General features: G+C 57.4%; 8 protein-coding genes across 8 annotated transcripts; 5 read left to right on the top strand and 3 right to left on the bottom strand.

Moving 5' to 3' along the window:
- Window positions 1-1,184: 1,184 nt before the first annotated feature.
- Window positions 1,185-1,794, bottom strand: C7974DRAFT_416774 (uncharacterized protein; the record flags this gene model as incomplete). Its single annotated transcript, XM_046144018.1, has 2 exons — window positions 1,185-1,251; window positions 1,304-1,794. The coding sequence occupies 2 exons, from the start codon at window positions 1,792-1,794 to the stop codon at window positions 1,185-1,187; spliced, it is 558 nt and encodes a 185-aa protein (XP_045993459.1).
- Window positions 1,795-1,926: 132 nt separating this feature from the next.
- Window positions 1,927-4,526, top strand: C7974DRAFT_49208 (FGGY family of carbohydrate kinase). Its single transcript, XM_046146732.1, has 3 exons — window positions 1,927-2,591; window positions 2,639-3,211; window positions 3,260-4,526. The coding sequence occupies exons 1-3, from the start codon at window positions 2,379-2,381 to the stop codon at window positions 4,310-4,312; spliced, it is 1,839 nt and encodes a 612-aa protein (XP_045993460.1). The 5' UTR covers window positions 1,927-2,378; the 3' UTR covers window positions 4,313-4,526.
- Window positions 4,527-4,865: 339 nt separating this feature from the next.
- On the top strand, window positions 4,866-5,870 carry C7974DRAFT_416776 (uncharacterized protein; the record flags this gene model as incomplete). The annotated part of the gene is made up of 1 exon (XM_046144019.1): window positions 4,866-5,870. The coding sequence occupies one exon, from the start codon at window positions 4,866-4,868 to the stop codon at window positions 5,868-5,870; it is 1,005 nt and encodes a 334-aa protein (XP_045993461.1).
- A 162-nt stretch (window positions 5,871-6,032) lies between these two features.
- C7974DRAFT_402206 (uncharacterized protein) lies at window positions 6,033-6,478 on the bottom strand. Its single transcript, XM_046142671.1, has one exon. It carries the CDS (start codon window positions 6,373-6,375, stop codon window positions 6,073-6,075), a length of 303 nt encoding a protein of 100 aa, XP_045993462.1. The 5' UTR covers window positions 6,376-6,478; the 3' UTR covers window positions 6,033-6,072.
- On the top strand, window positions 6,226-7,427 carry C7974DRAFT_49016 (ubiquitin-conjugating enzyme/RWD-like protein). The gene is made up of 3 exons (XM_046146731.1): window positions 6,226-6,713; window positions 6,764-6,877; window positions 6,935-7,427. The coding sequence occupies exons 1-3, from the start codon at window positions 6,681-6,683 to the stop codon at window positions 7,247-7,249; spliced, it is 462 nt and encodes a 153-aa protein (XP_045993463.1). The 5' UTR covers window positions 6,226-6,680; the 3' UTR covers window positions 7,250-7,427.
- Window positions 7,428-8,809: 1,382 nt separating this feature from the next.
- Window positions 8,810-12,049, top strand: C7974DRAFT_342945 (rab-GTPase-TBC domain-containing protein; the record flags this gene model as incomplete). The annotated part of the gene is made up of 1 exon (XM_046139306.1): window positions 8,810-12,049. A coding segment is annotated over one exon (3,240 nt), but the record flags the coding sequence as incomplete, so codon positions are not given.
- Window positions 12,050-12,235: 186 nt separating this feature from the next.
- On the top strand, window positions 12,236-12,945 carry C7974DRAFT_49490 (uncharacterized protein). Its single transcript, XM_046146735.1, has one exon. The coding sequence runs from the start codon at window positions 12,413-12,415 to the stop codon at window positions 12,812-12,814; it is 402 nt and encodes a 133-aa protein (XP_045993465.1). The 5' UTR covers window positions 12,236-12,412; the 3' UTR covers window positions 12,815-12,945.
- C7974DRAFT_49474 (HSF-type DNA-binding-domain-containing protein) lies at window positions 12,945-15,282 on the bottom strand. Its single transcript, XM_046146734.1, has 5 exons — window positions 14,729-15,282; window positions 14,567-14,665; window positions 14,438-14,505; window positions 14,041-14,390; window positions 12,945-13,993 (listed from the first exon to the last, which is right to left on the bottom strand). The coding sequence occupies exons 1-5, from the start codon at window positions 15,094-15,096 to the stop codon at window positions 13,076-13,078; spliced, it is 1,803 nt and encodes a 600-aa protein (XP_045993466.1). The 5' UTR covers window positions 15,097-15,282; the 3' UTR covers window positions 12,945-13,075.
- Between the last annotated feature and the right edge of the window lie 122 nt (window positions 15,283-15,404).

Raw genomic sequence — 15,404 nt, forward strand, 5'->3', positions numbered from 1 at the left:
GAGATGCGAGCACGTTTTTCGTCTTCAGACCATCACGGAATCAATCATCTACTTTCTTGCAAAGATTCTCCATGGCCCACTGACATGCGTGACCCAGCTGTGTGAGCTTGTAATGCTCGCGAATATCGCTTATCGATGTGGCTGTGCAGTCTGGCGTTGAATTTGATCTTACAAATTTCTCATCACCACGAGGTACTTCACAACCACGTAACCAAACCAACATTCATCGGTCCTGTGTTACACGGAGTAACGAAGAAAGCGGGCAAAGATGTCAAGTGAGCTGAACGTGCTACTTGCCATCCACAAACCTATTGCATCCGGCAATCACGTCAGGATTTGGTCAATGGTCTTACACCCAGGCCGCAGCGACGACACGGATCGATAAGATTTGAGAGCTCATACTCTCAGGTGCTTGGGAAACGCATGACAAGCTTTCTCATATGCCAACAATACTATTGCCATAGAAGGGAATGGGAACACTGCTCCTGTCACGATCAACCTCGTAGATACGCTTCCGTATCCCCAGAATACGGTCATACGAACATGCAGGGGTTGGTCTTCGACACGATCATCTACAAGTCTTCTTCGTTGGGCAGTCTTCCAGGCCTTAACATAGGGTCTCTAGACAGTGACGCTTCACCCAGTGAACTCTCTTTCCATGTTTGTGGACATGGTTCTTAGCACAAGAAATACTCCGGGGATCGTTAACAACTACGGTACTCTAATTCTAGTACTGTTCAAGGCTACTACCGGCCAACCCCTAATACGAGTGGACCCAAGGCGGACATGAAGGCACTTCGCGAAGGCCTTCGTTCGAATACCCCAGGCGCGTCAGGTCAGCATAGACCTCATAGACTGCGAAGTTACGACGGCCGGCTGGGCTCCCAGCCTACTTGACAGCAGTCGAGGGCTAAGTTTGAATCTTATAAAGCACAGAGGATTGGGGTTTGCGATAGGCGGGCCCGTAAGAGCCGGTAACATATGCTGTATCTTTCTTGGAGCCACATTTCCCTTCGTATTAACAAGTAGGCGATGGACGGCACAGACCTATGGTCAATACATAGACCACAGTGTCATGGGTAGAGAACTCGTCGCAAAGCTCGAATCTCACAGTATCACGCTAGTGTAGAACACGCGTAGCAACCAAGCATTTATACCACTTGCTAAACCCGATCTTGGGATATTTATTTGCCGTCTCCCCCAGCTGAGGCCAGCTGTACTACCACAAAGAGAGCAAGAGCCCACCAGTACCTGCAATGAAGTCAGCCCATAATCTCCTTTCTTTGTCCGGGACAACACGTACTTCTGCAGGAGGGTCTTCTCAGGTTCCTTGGCCTCCAACTTGCCATCAGCATTCAGCACGATGGGTTTGTTCAGCACAGGTTTGGGTCCCAAGTTTCTTTTCACAATCTCGACTTCCACTTCATTTCCAGCACCCTTTGCGCTTGTTCCAAAGCCCACGTGGTACGGTTCACCCTTCTCGTCGACGTGCACGATGAACTTCTTGTGGTATTGGTCCGCAAAGCTGGCTGCTGAAGTAACGATGCCCCGCCATGATCCAGTCTTGGCGTCTGTCAACCCGACGCGGAGGAGATGGTCGTCGGAGTAGGAGCCCGTCGGTGGTGTGTACGAAGCCAATGTGCCAACGGACTGATCTGCATCGTACTCGATCTGTGCGAGGGGAATTGCCGACGGGATGATGGCGGTGCCTTCGGAGACAGGCACAGACGACACATAAAGTGTAACGGTCGATGCGACTGCGAACGGCAGCAAGAGGAACTTGGCGAGCAGCATACTGGCGTTGGCTGTGATAAGGCGCCTCGTATGCGTGTTCGGTGTTGAAGACACGCTTGGCCAGTGCTCAGAGCTCGGCTGACTAATATCTACCAGCGAGCTCCCCTGCAAACTGCGACCACATCTGTTGCCCTGCCATCGCGTCGGCTCGCGTCGCTATGAGGTCTGTCAAGCCTCGGCGATGCCCCGAATACCCCCGCGACAGTGCTCGCCCAAGAATTGGTTTTGCTCAGTGGCGTTTTTTCTAGCCAACAACATGCACGCGGGATGCCAGAACAGGTGGATCCGGGGTCTCACGATCTCCACAATTCTCCATCCATTATGGAAAGAGTCCAGAAAATCATGCGCGCTGGCTCTGGGGACGACAGCGAGAGTCGGTCTCATTGCTGGAAAGCTGGGGATCACTAAGCCCTTCATTCGCCCCGCCCCCACTATGGTGCTCGGGTCCTCATAGCTATGAGCTCATCACGCAGCCAGAGCTGTAGGCTCCTCTCAACACTATCGAAGAGCTCCAGCTTAATTGATAGTCTTGAATTCTCCCTTGCTTTACTCAGAAGCCACTTTGCAGCTGTACACACACCACCATGGCAGCTACAATCCCTTTCAGACAGAACTCACGGCAGCCATCTCGCCAAATGACTGATCCTCGCAACGAAATCCGCCCACATGTTGACCACTATATTGGTATCGATGTTGGTACAGGCAGTGCCAGAGCTTGTATCATGAACGATCAGGGTGACATTGTTGGGCTGGCCTCAGAAAACATTGGCCTGTGGCAGCCACAGACCGGTTACTATGTACTCCTACCTGACATGAGAACAGAGACGTGAGCTGACGGCGCCAGGAACAATCCACAACAGACATCTGGCGATGCATCTGCTCCTCAGTCCGCCGAGCTATGGACCAACACGGCATCGACCGTGACTCCATTCGTGGCATTGGCTTCGACGCTACATGCTCGCTCTCTGTTTTCACAGAAGACACCGATGAGCCAGTCTCCGTTACTGGTCCACATTTTGACAACAGAGACGGCAATGATCGCAATGTCATTCTATGGCTTGACCATCGACCTGTCGAAGAGACCGAGAAAATCAACGCGACCGACCACAATCTTCTTCGCTACGTTGGAGGAAAGATGTCTATCGAGATGGAAATCCCCAAGGTATTGTGGTTGAAAAACAACATGCCGAAAGAGCTCTTCGATCGCTGCAAGTTCTACGACCTCGGTGACGCGCTTACACATTTGGCCACTGGAAGTGACACTCGAAGCTACTGCAGTGTAGTTTGCAAGCAAGGGTTCGTTCCCGTTGGTGTTGATGGGAGCGTGAAGGGATGGCAGGAAGACTTCCTGAAAGAGATTGGGTTGGAAGATCTATGCGAGGATAACTTCAAGCGCATGGGAGGCGTCGACAAAGTGGTTTGTCCTGCACCACCATATGAGCGAGGGCCTGCTGACACACACCAGAACGGACGGTACCTTACTGCCGGCGAGCTTGTCGGGACACTGAGCGAGAAGGCGGCCGCAGAGATGGGCCTTAATCCCGGTGTAGCTGTTGGCAGTGGTGTCATCGATGCCTACGCTGGCTGGATTGGTACCGTTGGTGCCAAAGTCAAGCTCGACGAAGATACCCTCGACATGAGTCACGCAAAGAACGATGTAGAGCAGGCCTTTACACGACTGGCTGCAGTCGCAGGAACTTCGACTTGCCATCTTGCCATGTCTCGAGACCCCGTCTTCGTCCCAGGTGTATGGGGCCCCTACAGAGACGTTTTGCTACCTGAGTACTGGATGGCGGAAGGCGGCCAGAGTGCAACAGGCGAACTGCTCAAGCACGTTATTGAGACACATCCCGCATTCAACGAAGCATCCTCTGTTGCGGAGACTTTTAACACGAACATCTACGACTACCTAAACGAGCACCTCCGCGAGATGGCTGAGCGCGAGAATGCACCACACATCTCATGGCTAGGCCGCCACTTCTTCTTCTACGGCGATTTGTTCGGCAACCGCTCGCCCATTGCCGATCCCAACATGAAGGGCTCAGTCATCGGCTTGAGCTCTGACAAGAGTCTTGACGGTCTAGCGATGTACTACTACGCCACATTGGAGTTCATCGCGCTGCAGACTCACCAGATTGTGTCGACGATGAATAATTCTGGCCATGTCATCTCGTCAATCTTCATGTCTGGCTCCCAGTGCCAGAATACCCTGCTCATGCAGCTCGTAGCGACCGCTTGCGATATGCCTGTACTGATTCCCAAGTACGTTCACGCTGCGGTCGTCCATGGTGCAGCTATGCTTGGTGCGAAGGCAGCGAGCACCGACAAAGATGGTAACAGCGAGCCGCTTTGGGACATCATGGACAGATTTAGCAAGCCTGGCAAAACAGTGAAGCCGATCGCAGACAAGAATGTCAAGAAGTTACTGGAGGCCAAATACAAGGTCTTCCTTGAGCAAATTGATGGCCAGCAGAGATACAGGAAGGAGGTAGATGCTGCGGTTGAAGGCTGGGCCTAGGCATTACCGTAATGAACAGTGGATAGATGATTTATTGAAACATGGCATTGAAGCGACAAACGCATGGATCAAAAGCTCATGATAATCTCACGTTTTCTTCATTTCGATGGCATAGAGCCCACGATCAATTCCTGTCGTCTGATGCACTCACCGCCCCTACGTGCACAAATGCCTGTGAGGCTTCGCGTGTTGAGCACAAACTCGTACCCCTCGGCTGTGGAGCTTGCGCGGTTCGCAACTGGAGACGCATTGAGCTTAGCAAGTAGCATCGCATAAGAATTGCAAGCTTCCATTTGCACATGTTAAATGGTCTGCAAACTGGCCCGTGATTCGTGAAGGTTCCCTCTGCGCTGTTTGTGCGGAAGTCGCCACACGCGTGGCTGTACGACGCGGGGCGGAGCAGCGACGTCATCAACGCTGTTTCCATATGAGCACCCCGCCAACACAAACATTCCTCTTCCCTACAAATACCTCCATTGACCTCCTTTTGTACCCAATCACGAACACAACTCTTTCACATACCTTTCATCAGATAAACACCGCACATCTCGCAATGTCTTCTACCGTCCACGTCGAGAACATCAGCACGAAGACGTCTGAGGACGAGATCAAGTCCTTCTTCAGCTTCTGTGGAAAGATTCAGGACATTTCCGTCAAGTCCACTGGCAATGACACACAGTCTGCGTCGGTCACCTTTGAGAAGGCGGCTGCCGCCAAGACGGCGCTCCTTCTTGACAGCACACAACTAGGCCCCAACTCGGTCCACGTCAAGTCTGCTAGCGGCGACTCTACAACCGAGAAGTCGACAGCAGACGAGACCCACGAGGGTGACCACATCTCGCAGGAGCAGAAGCCCCGTGCTCGCATTGTAGCCGAGTACCTCGCCCACGGTTATGCCATCTCTGACAAGGCCATCGAGAGCGCCCTTGCTGCCGATAAGCAGCACGGCTACAGCACCAAGTTCCTCCAGACCCTGCAGAACATCGACTCCAAGACTCAGGCTTCGCAAAAGGCACAGGCTGTCGACCAGAAGCTTGGTCTCTCCAACAAGGCATTGGGTGCCTGGGCTGGCCTCACCAGCTACTTCGACAAGGCGCAGGGCACACCTACTGGCCAGAAGCTTAGGGCCTTCTACGATCAGGGCAACAAGACCGTCATGGATGTGCACAACGAGGCTCGTCACTTGGCTGACCTGAAGAAGGGCAGTCAGAGCGGCAGCGAGGGCAAGCCTTCCAAGGAGGAGGCTGATGTCCACAGTGTCGGCGACGGCAAGACCCAGTGCAACTGTGGCTCCGTGTCTGGCAAGTGCCCCTGCCCTGAGGGTCAGTGTGCATGCTCCGGATGTGCGAAGGCTGAGGACGGTGGCAAGCCCAGCGTTGAGGAGGCCAACGTGCACGAAGTCGGTAACGGCAAGACCCAGTGCAACTGTGGCTCCGTATCTGGCAAGTGCCCATGCCCTGAAGGCCAGTGCGCTTGCGCCGGTTGCGCTAAGGATACCACCAAGAACGAGAAGAGCGGTGATGCCAGCTACGCCGCTGCTGCCGATCCCAAGCAGTAGATTCGGATCCGCTATGAGGCGTTAGGATGTTGAGCTTATGAGCGCTGGTTTTCTGTTACTTTCTGTTAAGCGCCGACGAAAATGGAGTTGGTGGTGGTGAATGACGAACTGAGATATCCCATACATAGTCTAGCACGAAAATTGATACCTTCACGCATATACATATCCATCTCGCTGTCCATTACGGTACTCAGCATCGTGTTCATCTTTGCGCAACACGGGTTCTAATTCTGCGGCCGCGTGAACAAACATGACCTATTGTCGACCTCGATAAAAGTCTCAATGCAATCGCGTTCTCCCACATGATTGTCGACGCGGCGGAATGATTCCACACCGATGTCGGCGTTGTGGGCGTGGTCATGTTACAATGTAGAGTGTGAAATTGCGAACTAGAAGCGCCTGTGACGTCGGTAAGTCTTGAGACGCCAACGACAAACCGTGTGCCGGAAAGACTCACCAGCAGAAACGCAACTGTGGGAATTGGGGTGCGCAGCAAAAGCAGCATGTGCAGCCGGCTTGACGTTAGCTTCGTCTACTGTAGAGTTAGTCAGTAATGGCACAGCACAATTGTTTGCCTCTGCGTCATGGTTTCCTTAGACTTCCCCGCCACGCGTGTGCCTCTCAACTTCTCTTGTCAGCACATGTTATAGAAACCCACCACCGTCTTCGCAGCGAGGCTTGCCCTTCACTCTAGCGTTCTCTTATCTGCTCCAGGCTTGACAACGCATAACTAGCGCCCTGCAGCTATAGCGCCGCAATACCTTCTCAGGCAACACAGCACCTCCACCACACAGCCACGACACCGTCAAGATGAGCACAGGCGCAAAGAAGCGGATCATGAAGGCAGGTCTCTTGTTGGAAGCGGTCGGCGACGTATACTGACACGGCTGCAGGAGTACGGCGAGTGCAACGCGGACATGCCGGCGGGCACGAAGATCAACTTTGATGAGCAGAACATGACGAAGTGGGAGGTCCTTATGGAGGGCCCCGAGCAGTCTGTGTACGCGGTATGTAGAGGCATCACGCGCGCATTTGCCATACGAGGCTAAGCTAACGCTACGCAGGGCGGGCACTTCAAGCTCGAGATCACATTCCCCAACGAGTACCCCTTCAAACCTCCGGTCGTGTCGTTCCGCACCAAGATCTACCACCCGAACGTCAGCAACGATGACAAGGGCTCCATGTGTCTGGGTCTGCTGCGTCCCGATGAATGGAAGCCACCAAACAAGGTTGTTTCGGTCCTTCGCCTCATTCAGACGCTCCTGATTGAGCCCAACCCGGACGACGCTATTGAACCATCTATTGCCAACGAGTACAGGGAGAATCGCAAGCAGTTTGAGAAGAATGCGCAGGACTGGGTCAAGCGGTATGCGAAGTGAGCAGGACGTCACGCGACACGGGCGGACAGGCAGGTCCGACAGGCAGGCAGGCCGGCAGACCGACAGGCAGGCAGGGCAGAGCAGGACGACAGGCTGGCATCGGATGGGTTTGCTGCATTTTGGGCGTTTGGCAAAGCTGCATTAGGCGGCTGGCAATGGGAACGAGTGGTGAGGGGGGCACGGAAAGAGCATATAACGAGTCGATATCAACATGGATGGTTCATTCACACGCGATGCTGGCGGCGAAAATCTCCGAGCCCGGGTGAGATGTGGCTGCCCGCCCGGGTAGCTGACGGCGGGTAGCTGAAGTCCGGTAGGGGTGGGTGGGTGGATGCGGTCTGCTCAGGACGGCCAGGTCACGGCCCGTCCAGCAAATTCCTCGGGGGCGAATCGCGATGTGCACCATGCCAGGCGACGTGACGAGAGAAGGAGATGAGAGGGCCAGGATGGGCGCGTTGCAAGTGCTTCGAGAACAAATGGTGACGTACTAGCAGCCCAGTGGAGAATGGACCCCGGGGGGAACTGGTCGCGGCAACGCCCATGTGCTTCTCGAAGTTCCGTTCCTGTGCGCGCTCGGGCTGCACCGCTGGCATTGCTGGCGCAGGCAATCTAACGAGTCAGCGGTGGGCCGAGGGCGTCTCAGCATGGCAGCGCTGACACAGATGCGGACACAGTCGCAGCGGCGGGCAGGCCAGGGCTGCAGGCAGAGGCAAAGCACAGGCGTGCACCGATGCGCCGGCAGCTGCGGATATGGGCCCAAGGGTGAGGTGCAGTGGTTTCCAGCCAGTGCGCCAGGAGAGGCTGCAGGCTGCCAATGGGCGGCGGCGGGCGGGCGGCCAGCATGCAGGGCGCCCACCGCCAGAAACGGCGTGCAGCAGTGCAGCAGCCAATCTCGGTAATGAAACGTAGCGCAGCGGGCGGCAGCCATTGGCTGCATCGGCACGCGTGAAGGTTGCGGGTGAGGGCGCTTGCTCGAAGCTGCGGCGTGCAGACGGTCCAAAACGTCAGGCAGCGCTTGAGCCTCTCTCGACCCACGCCGGCGGGGATGCGGAAGCCGACATTGGCCCAAGGGACGAGGCACTGCGTGCACGACGGCGCTGCGTGGAGCGGCCACCATCCAGCCTCTGCGACGCTGCTCCCTTCACCTGCGTCGCCCCGTGAGTTTGAGCCCTCGCTGCGCCCTCGCTGCTGCCCTCGCACCGCGCCCGCTGCCTGCTACCCGCGTCTCGTCGCCCGCCCACTGCTGCCGCTGCTGCCGTTGCTGCCTCCCTGAGCGTGCGCCGTGGCGGTGCTTGCCCCAGCGTCCCAGCGTCCCCGTGTCCCAGTGCTGCTGTGCTCCACGAGCCTGACGGTAGTGCTGCGTTTTGGGTTTCAAGCCGCCCGCGCCCGCCTTACGCCTCGTCGTCGCCAGCGGCCTGCGCGCTCGCCCGCCGCCTCGCCCTCGCCCTGCCCGCCCCGGGCCCTCGATGATGTGTTCGCCGCCAGCCACCACCACCGCGCTCCTGTCCTCGCCCGCGTGAGACCGCCCGCGCCTCGCCGCCCGTCGTCGCCGCTGCTGCCATGGCCGACGCCCTGCACCGTGCCGGCCCGCCGACCGTCGCCCACTGGCCCGCCGACGACGCGCCCGCCGCGCTCCGCTACGACTCGCCCGCCTCGCCGCCCTCACGCCTGCAGTATCTCGCCTATCTGCCCGCGAATTACGACACCCCGCCCTCGTCCCCGCCGCCGCGCGACCCGCACCTCCATGGCCCCGCCGCGAAGAGACAGCTGCTCCCCATGCAATTGAACATGGACACCGCCGTGTCGCCCGCCTACGAGCGCCGCGCCTACAGCCCGGCCCCCGAGAGCCCCACCGTGCCGTTCGCCGCCCTGCCCTCGCCCAAGTTCCCGGCCCCGCGCCAGCGCGCCCCGTCGCTGCTGCGCCACGCCGCCGTGTCGTCGCCCAAGTACGGCCCGCCGCCGCACGACGGCCCCACCTCGTCGCCCGTCGTCGCCCCGGCCATGAGACGTGACGGCGCCGGCCCGGCCTCGCCCGACCTGCGTGCCATCTTCAACCCGCTGGCCAGCAACCCGCCCATGTCCAGCGGGCCGCAGTGGGACTCGTCCTGCGAGGACGTGTCGGGCCCCATCTCGCCCATCAGGCCCCGCGGCTACACCAGCTCGTCGCAGGCCTCCTTCACCCCCGCTCCGCCGCTCCGCTCCGTGACCTCGATCCCCGACTACGGCCAGTACCGCACCGGCGAGCGCTCCAACCTCTCCGGCACATACAAGCCCAACCGCGGAGTGCCCAACTGGTCCCACTCGGACTACTACCCTCCTCCGCCCATGCGGCAGCTGCGGGGCGAGGAGCCTCGCTTCAGCTTGAGGTCAGGCTACACAAACGCTTCCTCGAGCGTCATGGAGCCTGGCACGGGCCGCAGCAGCATAGCAACAGCACGCAGCTCCGTGGCCAGTGATCGCCAGAACAGCATCTACTCGCGAGACCAGTCGAGAGACCGCCTGCGCGACCGTGACGATTCCCCAGAGACAGCACAGACGTCTGATCTTGCTGAAGAGGACGAGGAGGAGCTGGATGCCTTCAGCGCCGTCGACGATGTCATTGACGCTTACTGCTACGATGAGGACGTCCGCGGTTACTCAATGGTCGACGACAACCCCTCCCCAGCAGCTCTGGACATGGAGCCGCCCGAACTGTCACAGACGCCGTCTCGCGACATGGATTCATTGTCTTCTTTCCATTCCTCGGAGAATCTCACGCACTGGAACAACTCCCCAATACCACCGCTCAATGGAATGATGCCCAAAGCTGGACTGAGAAAGCATCGCCTCTCCATTCGCCCACCGTCTGCAGATACCTCGGATCAGAGCCTGTTGGATGAAGATACACAGGGAGGAGCAGAGGGTGACTTGAAGCCGCACCACACAGCTCCGCTGTACACACCGCGGACAATTGAAGCTGTCACAGCTCTGACAAATAAGAAAAGATCAGACGAAAGGCAACGGTTGAGTCGCGAGGTGCCCCGGCGGATATCCATGACTCTGCAGGCACTGTCTCTTAATGCACCGAACGCACTAGTAAAAACCCCGGATGACGGAATCTCTTCTAAGATACCAAGTGCCGAACGGGCCCAGATGTCAGAGATGCACCGTGAGATCGCTGCTCTACCACAGCTACCCATGAACAAGGCGCGCATGTCGCGACGAGACTGGGCAGATATCGAGGCTTACTCGAGAAGACATTCCCAGAGGCCGAGTGCATCCCGTCTGGCGTCGACCGAGGTGGTTCCAAAGATGGATCCTACTCCTCAGTCACCCCAGTTTCAAAAGTCTCAGTCACTGCCGGAAGTTGATGAGGACGAAGCAATACCGCGTCGAGCATCGACCAGTGTGTACGACCGAAAAAGTGGGTTTGGGCTTGACTCGTTCTTGAAACCCGTCAAAACCGCCGAAGCAAAGCCTACGGCTGCATTCACTCAAGACGAAGACGACCCAAGGATTGCCCCAGCAGTACGTAAGATGGTGGCGGCAAAGGCAGAGCGTGACCGCTACGGCTTCAAGAAGGAGTCGTTGAATGTCACCGTACAAGAGCACAATGCATGGGCATCGCGATACGAAGAGCATATCATCAGGCGCCGAAATAAGTGGATCGCTTTGATGGTCAAACAGGGCCTCTCGGTAACTGAGCCGACCAGGTTCCCGGAAATGAGCGAGAGAGTCAAGCGTTATGCTCGCAAAGGCTATCCTCCGGAATGGCGAGGAGCCATGTGGTGGTACTACTCCGGTGGCCAACACGCTCTCCAGCAGAAAGAGAACATTGGCCTGTATGCTTCGCTAGCTGCACGAATCAAACGTGACGAGCTGAACAAGGATGACAAGGATGCGATCGAGCGAGACCTCGACCGCACGTTCCCTGACAACATACATTTCCGCCCTGAGCCAGCAACCGATCTATTAGATGGAGAGTCTGACGAGGAGCCTGCTCTCATCCAAGACCTCCGCGAAGTCCTCTCTTGCTTCGCTCTCAACAACCCCAGCATTGGCTATTGCCAATCGCTGAATTTCATCGCTGGTCTCTTGCTTCTATTTCTCAAGCAGGATAAGGAAAAGTGTTTCATCATCCTTTCGATCATCACGCAAAATCACCTCCCGGGCGCCCACGCTCGCTCTCTTGCCAATACCGAAGTCAACGTCCTCATGATGCTCATCAAGGACTACCTCCCGAAGGTCTGGGCCTCTATCAATGACACCGATCTAATCAATTCGGGCGCTGGCTCCAACGCCCATCCCAACTCGAAGTTTCAGCGTCAGCCTACTGTGGCGTTGTCGTGTACATCCTGGTTCATGTCACTCTTCGTCGGTGTCCTGCCCATTGAGACGGTGCTCCGCATATGGGATGCCTTCTTGTATGAAGGACCTCGAGCGTTGTACCGCTACGCGCTCGCCATTTTCAAGCTAGGCGAGCCTGAGATCAAGAAGTACCGCCCGGGCGATGGCGAGCTCTTTATGCTTGTCCAGAACCTGCCCAGAACATGTATCGATCCCAACATCCTGCACGACTTTGCCTTTGTCAAAAAGGGCTTCGGAAGCTTGAGCCAAGCGGTGATAGACCAGAAGCGGCTGTTCTGGCGAGAGCAGAACAAGACAATCGCGCACCAAAACTCAGTCAAGAGCGCAAGACAGAACCAACAAGGTCACGCTTCACCAACACAAAGATTTGACGGCGACGAGACAGACGGCGAGAGCGTCCGCCGCGCAATGGGCGGCCTGAGAAGAAAGGCGTCTCGCCGCTTTCGCCGGATGAGAAGTTGAGTCACATCCTCTTCCACACACCACAGCATAATATCACACCACGCTGCACTTTTATTTTCATCATTGTATCGCGTTTGACAGACTCCATGGCGACCGGCGTTCAGCATATAACATCATACATATTTGGGGAGGGCATTCGGCGTACAAAAGGCAGCGTCCTCGTCGTTCTTGTATAGTAATTACCATATACCCCTTTTTTGCGGGATGGAGGATACCTAGAGCAGTGCGTATAGTAGCGGGCGACCGTGAAGGGAAATGGCGAAGGGAGGGAAGGTATGGCCATTGGGTATCTAATGACACACGACTTGATGACCTCGCAAATCATCGTCTCCGCACTCTGATGTCCAGGCTGTGATGTGGTTTGGCCGAGTATTGCAGGGCCCCTTGTGCCACTCTCTTGCGCACGGAGAAACATGTCTTTGTATCACGTTCAAACTCCTACATTGTAAACCGCCTTCTATAGACAACCGCCACGTCTACCGACGAGATACATGCGCCCTGCTTGCTTCCACGCTAAAGCGACTCGATCATCATGACTCGCGATTCTCCCACCGCAACAACCGCTCAACGTACCCGCTTACCCCGTTATTCTTCACTGCTAGAACCACGAACATCCCTCTTGGAATACGAATGATCTTGATTGACAGAATCCGGGACTTTTCTGCGTACCACAAGCCACACATCGTGTGCGCTAATGACCATTTCATGGCTGATCAGCTACAACACAGGCAGCACGGGCTTGGTCACAGGATCTGATACATTCTGATGCGAAAAAGCTTTGATGCTCAGTTGAATTTGGTAGGAATATCGCATGAAGATGCGTGGATATCTGATAGGAGAGACCGTGAGATGTATAAAATTTGCCGCCGACAAGGCGCAGATGGTGGTGAGATAGCCTCTGTAGTTTAGTGCAGGTGAAAACAAAATGCCAGCCATTAAACAGCGCTTGCCTCCAAAGGACAACAGTCCTGCAGCATTGAGGTGATGTTTTGAAAAAATGATAAGCAAAGCAAGCTTTTACTGGAGCCTCTTCCTCTTCCTAGGGTCCTCAGGTTCGTCTTCGTCTGCGCGCTCAGCAGTCTCTGCGGGGTTAAGAAGAGAATGCACGTTCGACGCCATGCTGGAACGACGTGTCGGAGGTCCGGGGGTGTCGAAGCCTTTGAACGGGAAGCGTGCTCCCGGTAGTGTCCAGCCACTATCTGGGTTCAACGAAGACGACGGAGGACCGTCGGGCGGTGTGCCCTGTCTCGACGTCCGCCCACGGGGCCCTCGAGGTAGTTGATACGACTCCAGAGCGTTGCGGAGTTGTTCGTCACCGCCACCAATCGGTGCTCTGTGCGGCGAAGAAGGCCATTGCGTAGAATTGTGACCAGACGCGTATGGTGAATGCGTGGGTGGAGGTTGTGGCTGCCAACCAACGGTCCGAATATCGGCCGAGGTGTGTCGCCGCTGGAAGTGGTTGTAAGGCGGGCTTGCGCCGCTACCGCCATTGTTTCCCCCATTTCCACCAGGAGCTTGAATAGAAGGCGGGGGCGGTGGAGGCGGGGGTGGCGGCTGGTGTGCAATCGGGGGTCTGGCTGATGAAGGGGAGTAATTCCCAGCGCCAATGGAGCCATATCGCCGCGGGGAGATTGCAAGATGTGCTGGGACTGCAGGCTTCACGGGCGTCTGTCGTGTGAGGCCGGCTAAGGATCCGCGTCGAGAATCGGGATACTGGTCATGGGGCATGGCGCGTGGCGATAGAGGCGGGCCGTTGTTGTCCACTTGAAGGAAATACGATTGGCGGGCTGAAGATGGCTCCTCTGCTTGATCCAACGAGCGCAGCATATCGGTGTATCGGCTAATGTCTCGTTGCATGTTTGCAATGTTCTTGTGCACGGAATGGTCTGGATCTGGGACAAGATCCATGAGCTGATGTGTCAACTCGTGGTTCCACTGAGACATGATTAGCACGGCACAGACTGTGCGCGGATTGGGCATACCTGGTGGCAGCGCATCATGCCTTCCATCAACACTGCAGCCTTCTGGCTGAGATACGCGCACGTGTCCTCGGATCGCTGGATCTGCGAATGCATGTTGTGCATGTTGTACTCGAGGGCGTTGAGTCGCGACTCGACGGGATCTGGCATCTGCTGCTCGACAGGCTGTGTGGGGGGCGGCCCGGACGGGATCTTGGGGGTGGAGAAGGAGTCGCGATGGATGAGTGCGTGCCTCGAGGCGCGGCGCTTGATCTCGCGCAAGCCGACGAGGTCGCCGCGCTTGAAGTTCCCGTTTCCGTGCTTGAACTCCCAGAGCGGCGAGTCTGGCGATCCGGTGTGGAACACGTCGCTCACTGGCAGGCTTAGCAAGTGTCTCGCAAGCAAAGTGGGCACGACCGACCTTTATGAAAACCGTACATGTTCAGCTGGCGAACAAAGGACGAGATGTTGGTGTGCTTGAAGTACGAGCTGTGGGGTCGTTTAGGACTGCACGACGTGGACATGTGGAGATGGCTGGGGTGGAACGTACGACAAGACTTTTGAGAACTCGCTGGACGGCGACATGACGAAGCTCTCGTTGGTGCTCGACCAGGAGATGAGGTGCTGGATGCTTTGGTCCTCGAGCATGCTGCGACGGCGTTAGTGGGTGCGGACGGGCGGGCGGACTGCCGCGCAGGGCTGGGGGGCGCACTTGTAGAGTTTGTGGATGAAGGCCGTCTGCACCACCTTGGGCTGCTGGGCGGCGGCGGCGGCGCCCACGGCAGGCGCGGCGCTGGCAGAGCCGTTCGGGGTGTGGGCGTGGCTGCTGCTGTGGTCGGGGTCGCCGTTCGCCAGCGGGCTCTGGGTGTGTGCCGGGTGCGCGGGCGCAAGGTGCTGGCGATCGGTGCTGGGGGCGGCCAAGCTCGGGGGGCCCATGGCCGACGAGGACGGCGTGCAGTCCATTGGGTCCCGCGGCGGGGCCAGCGACGAGCTGGACGAGGGCAGGATGGGAATGGAGCGGTGCATGCTGGGGTTGTGCTCGGCGAACGGGCTCCTGCGAGCCTCTGCGACCTGGGCCATGGGGGATCTTCAGCGGCGGGCGGACAGCGACAGCGACGCACGGCAGCGGCGGCGAGGCGGCCACAGGAACGCGAGACGGAGCGCGCTGGGCGGCACGAGGTTTTCGCGGCGAGCAAATGTTCGGGCAAGCGCAGCACCACGGCCGGATCTGGCTGCAGGGTCCCGATGCAGAGGTGGGCGCGGCGGAGCGACAGCGGAGGTGGTGTTCCAGAAAGGTCGGCCGCGAGGACGCGGGCGTCCGCTGCGAGCTGCGGGCGGCGGGCAATCGGGCACTGCCGACGAGCAGCTGCCGACGAACAGAGGTTTGC

This window comes from Boeremia exigua (assembly GCF_020726555.1).
Source record: "Boeremia exigua strain MPI-SDFR-AT-0100 chromosome Unknown C7974scaffold_11, whole genome shotgun sequence".
NCBI lineage: Eukaryota > Fungi > Ascomycota > Dothideomycetes > Pleosporales > Didymellaceae > Boeremia > Boeremia exigua.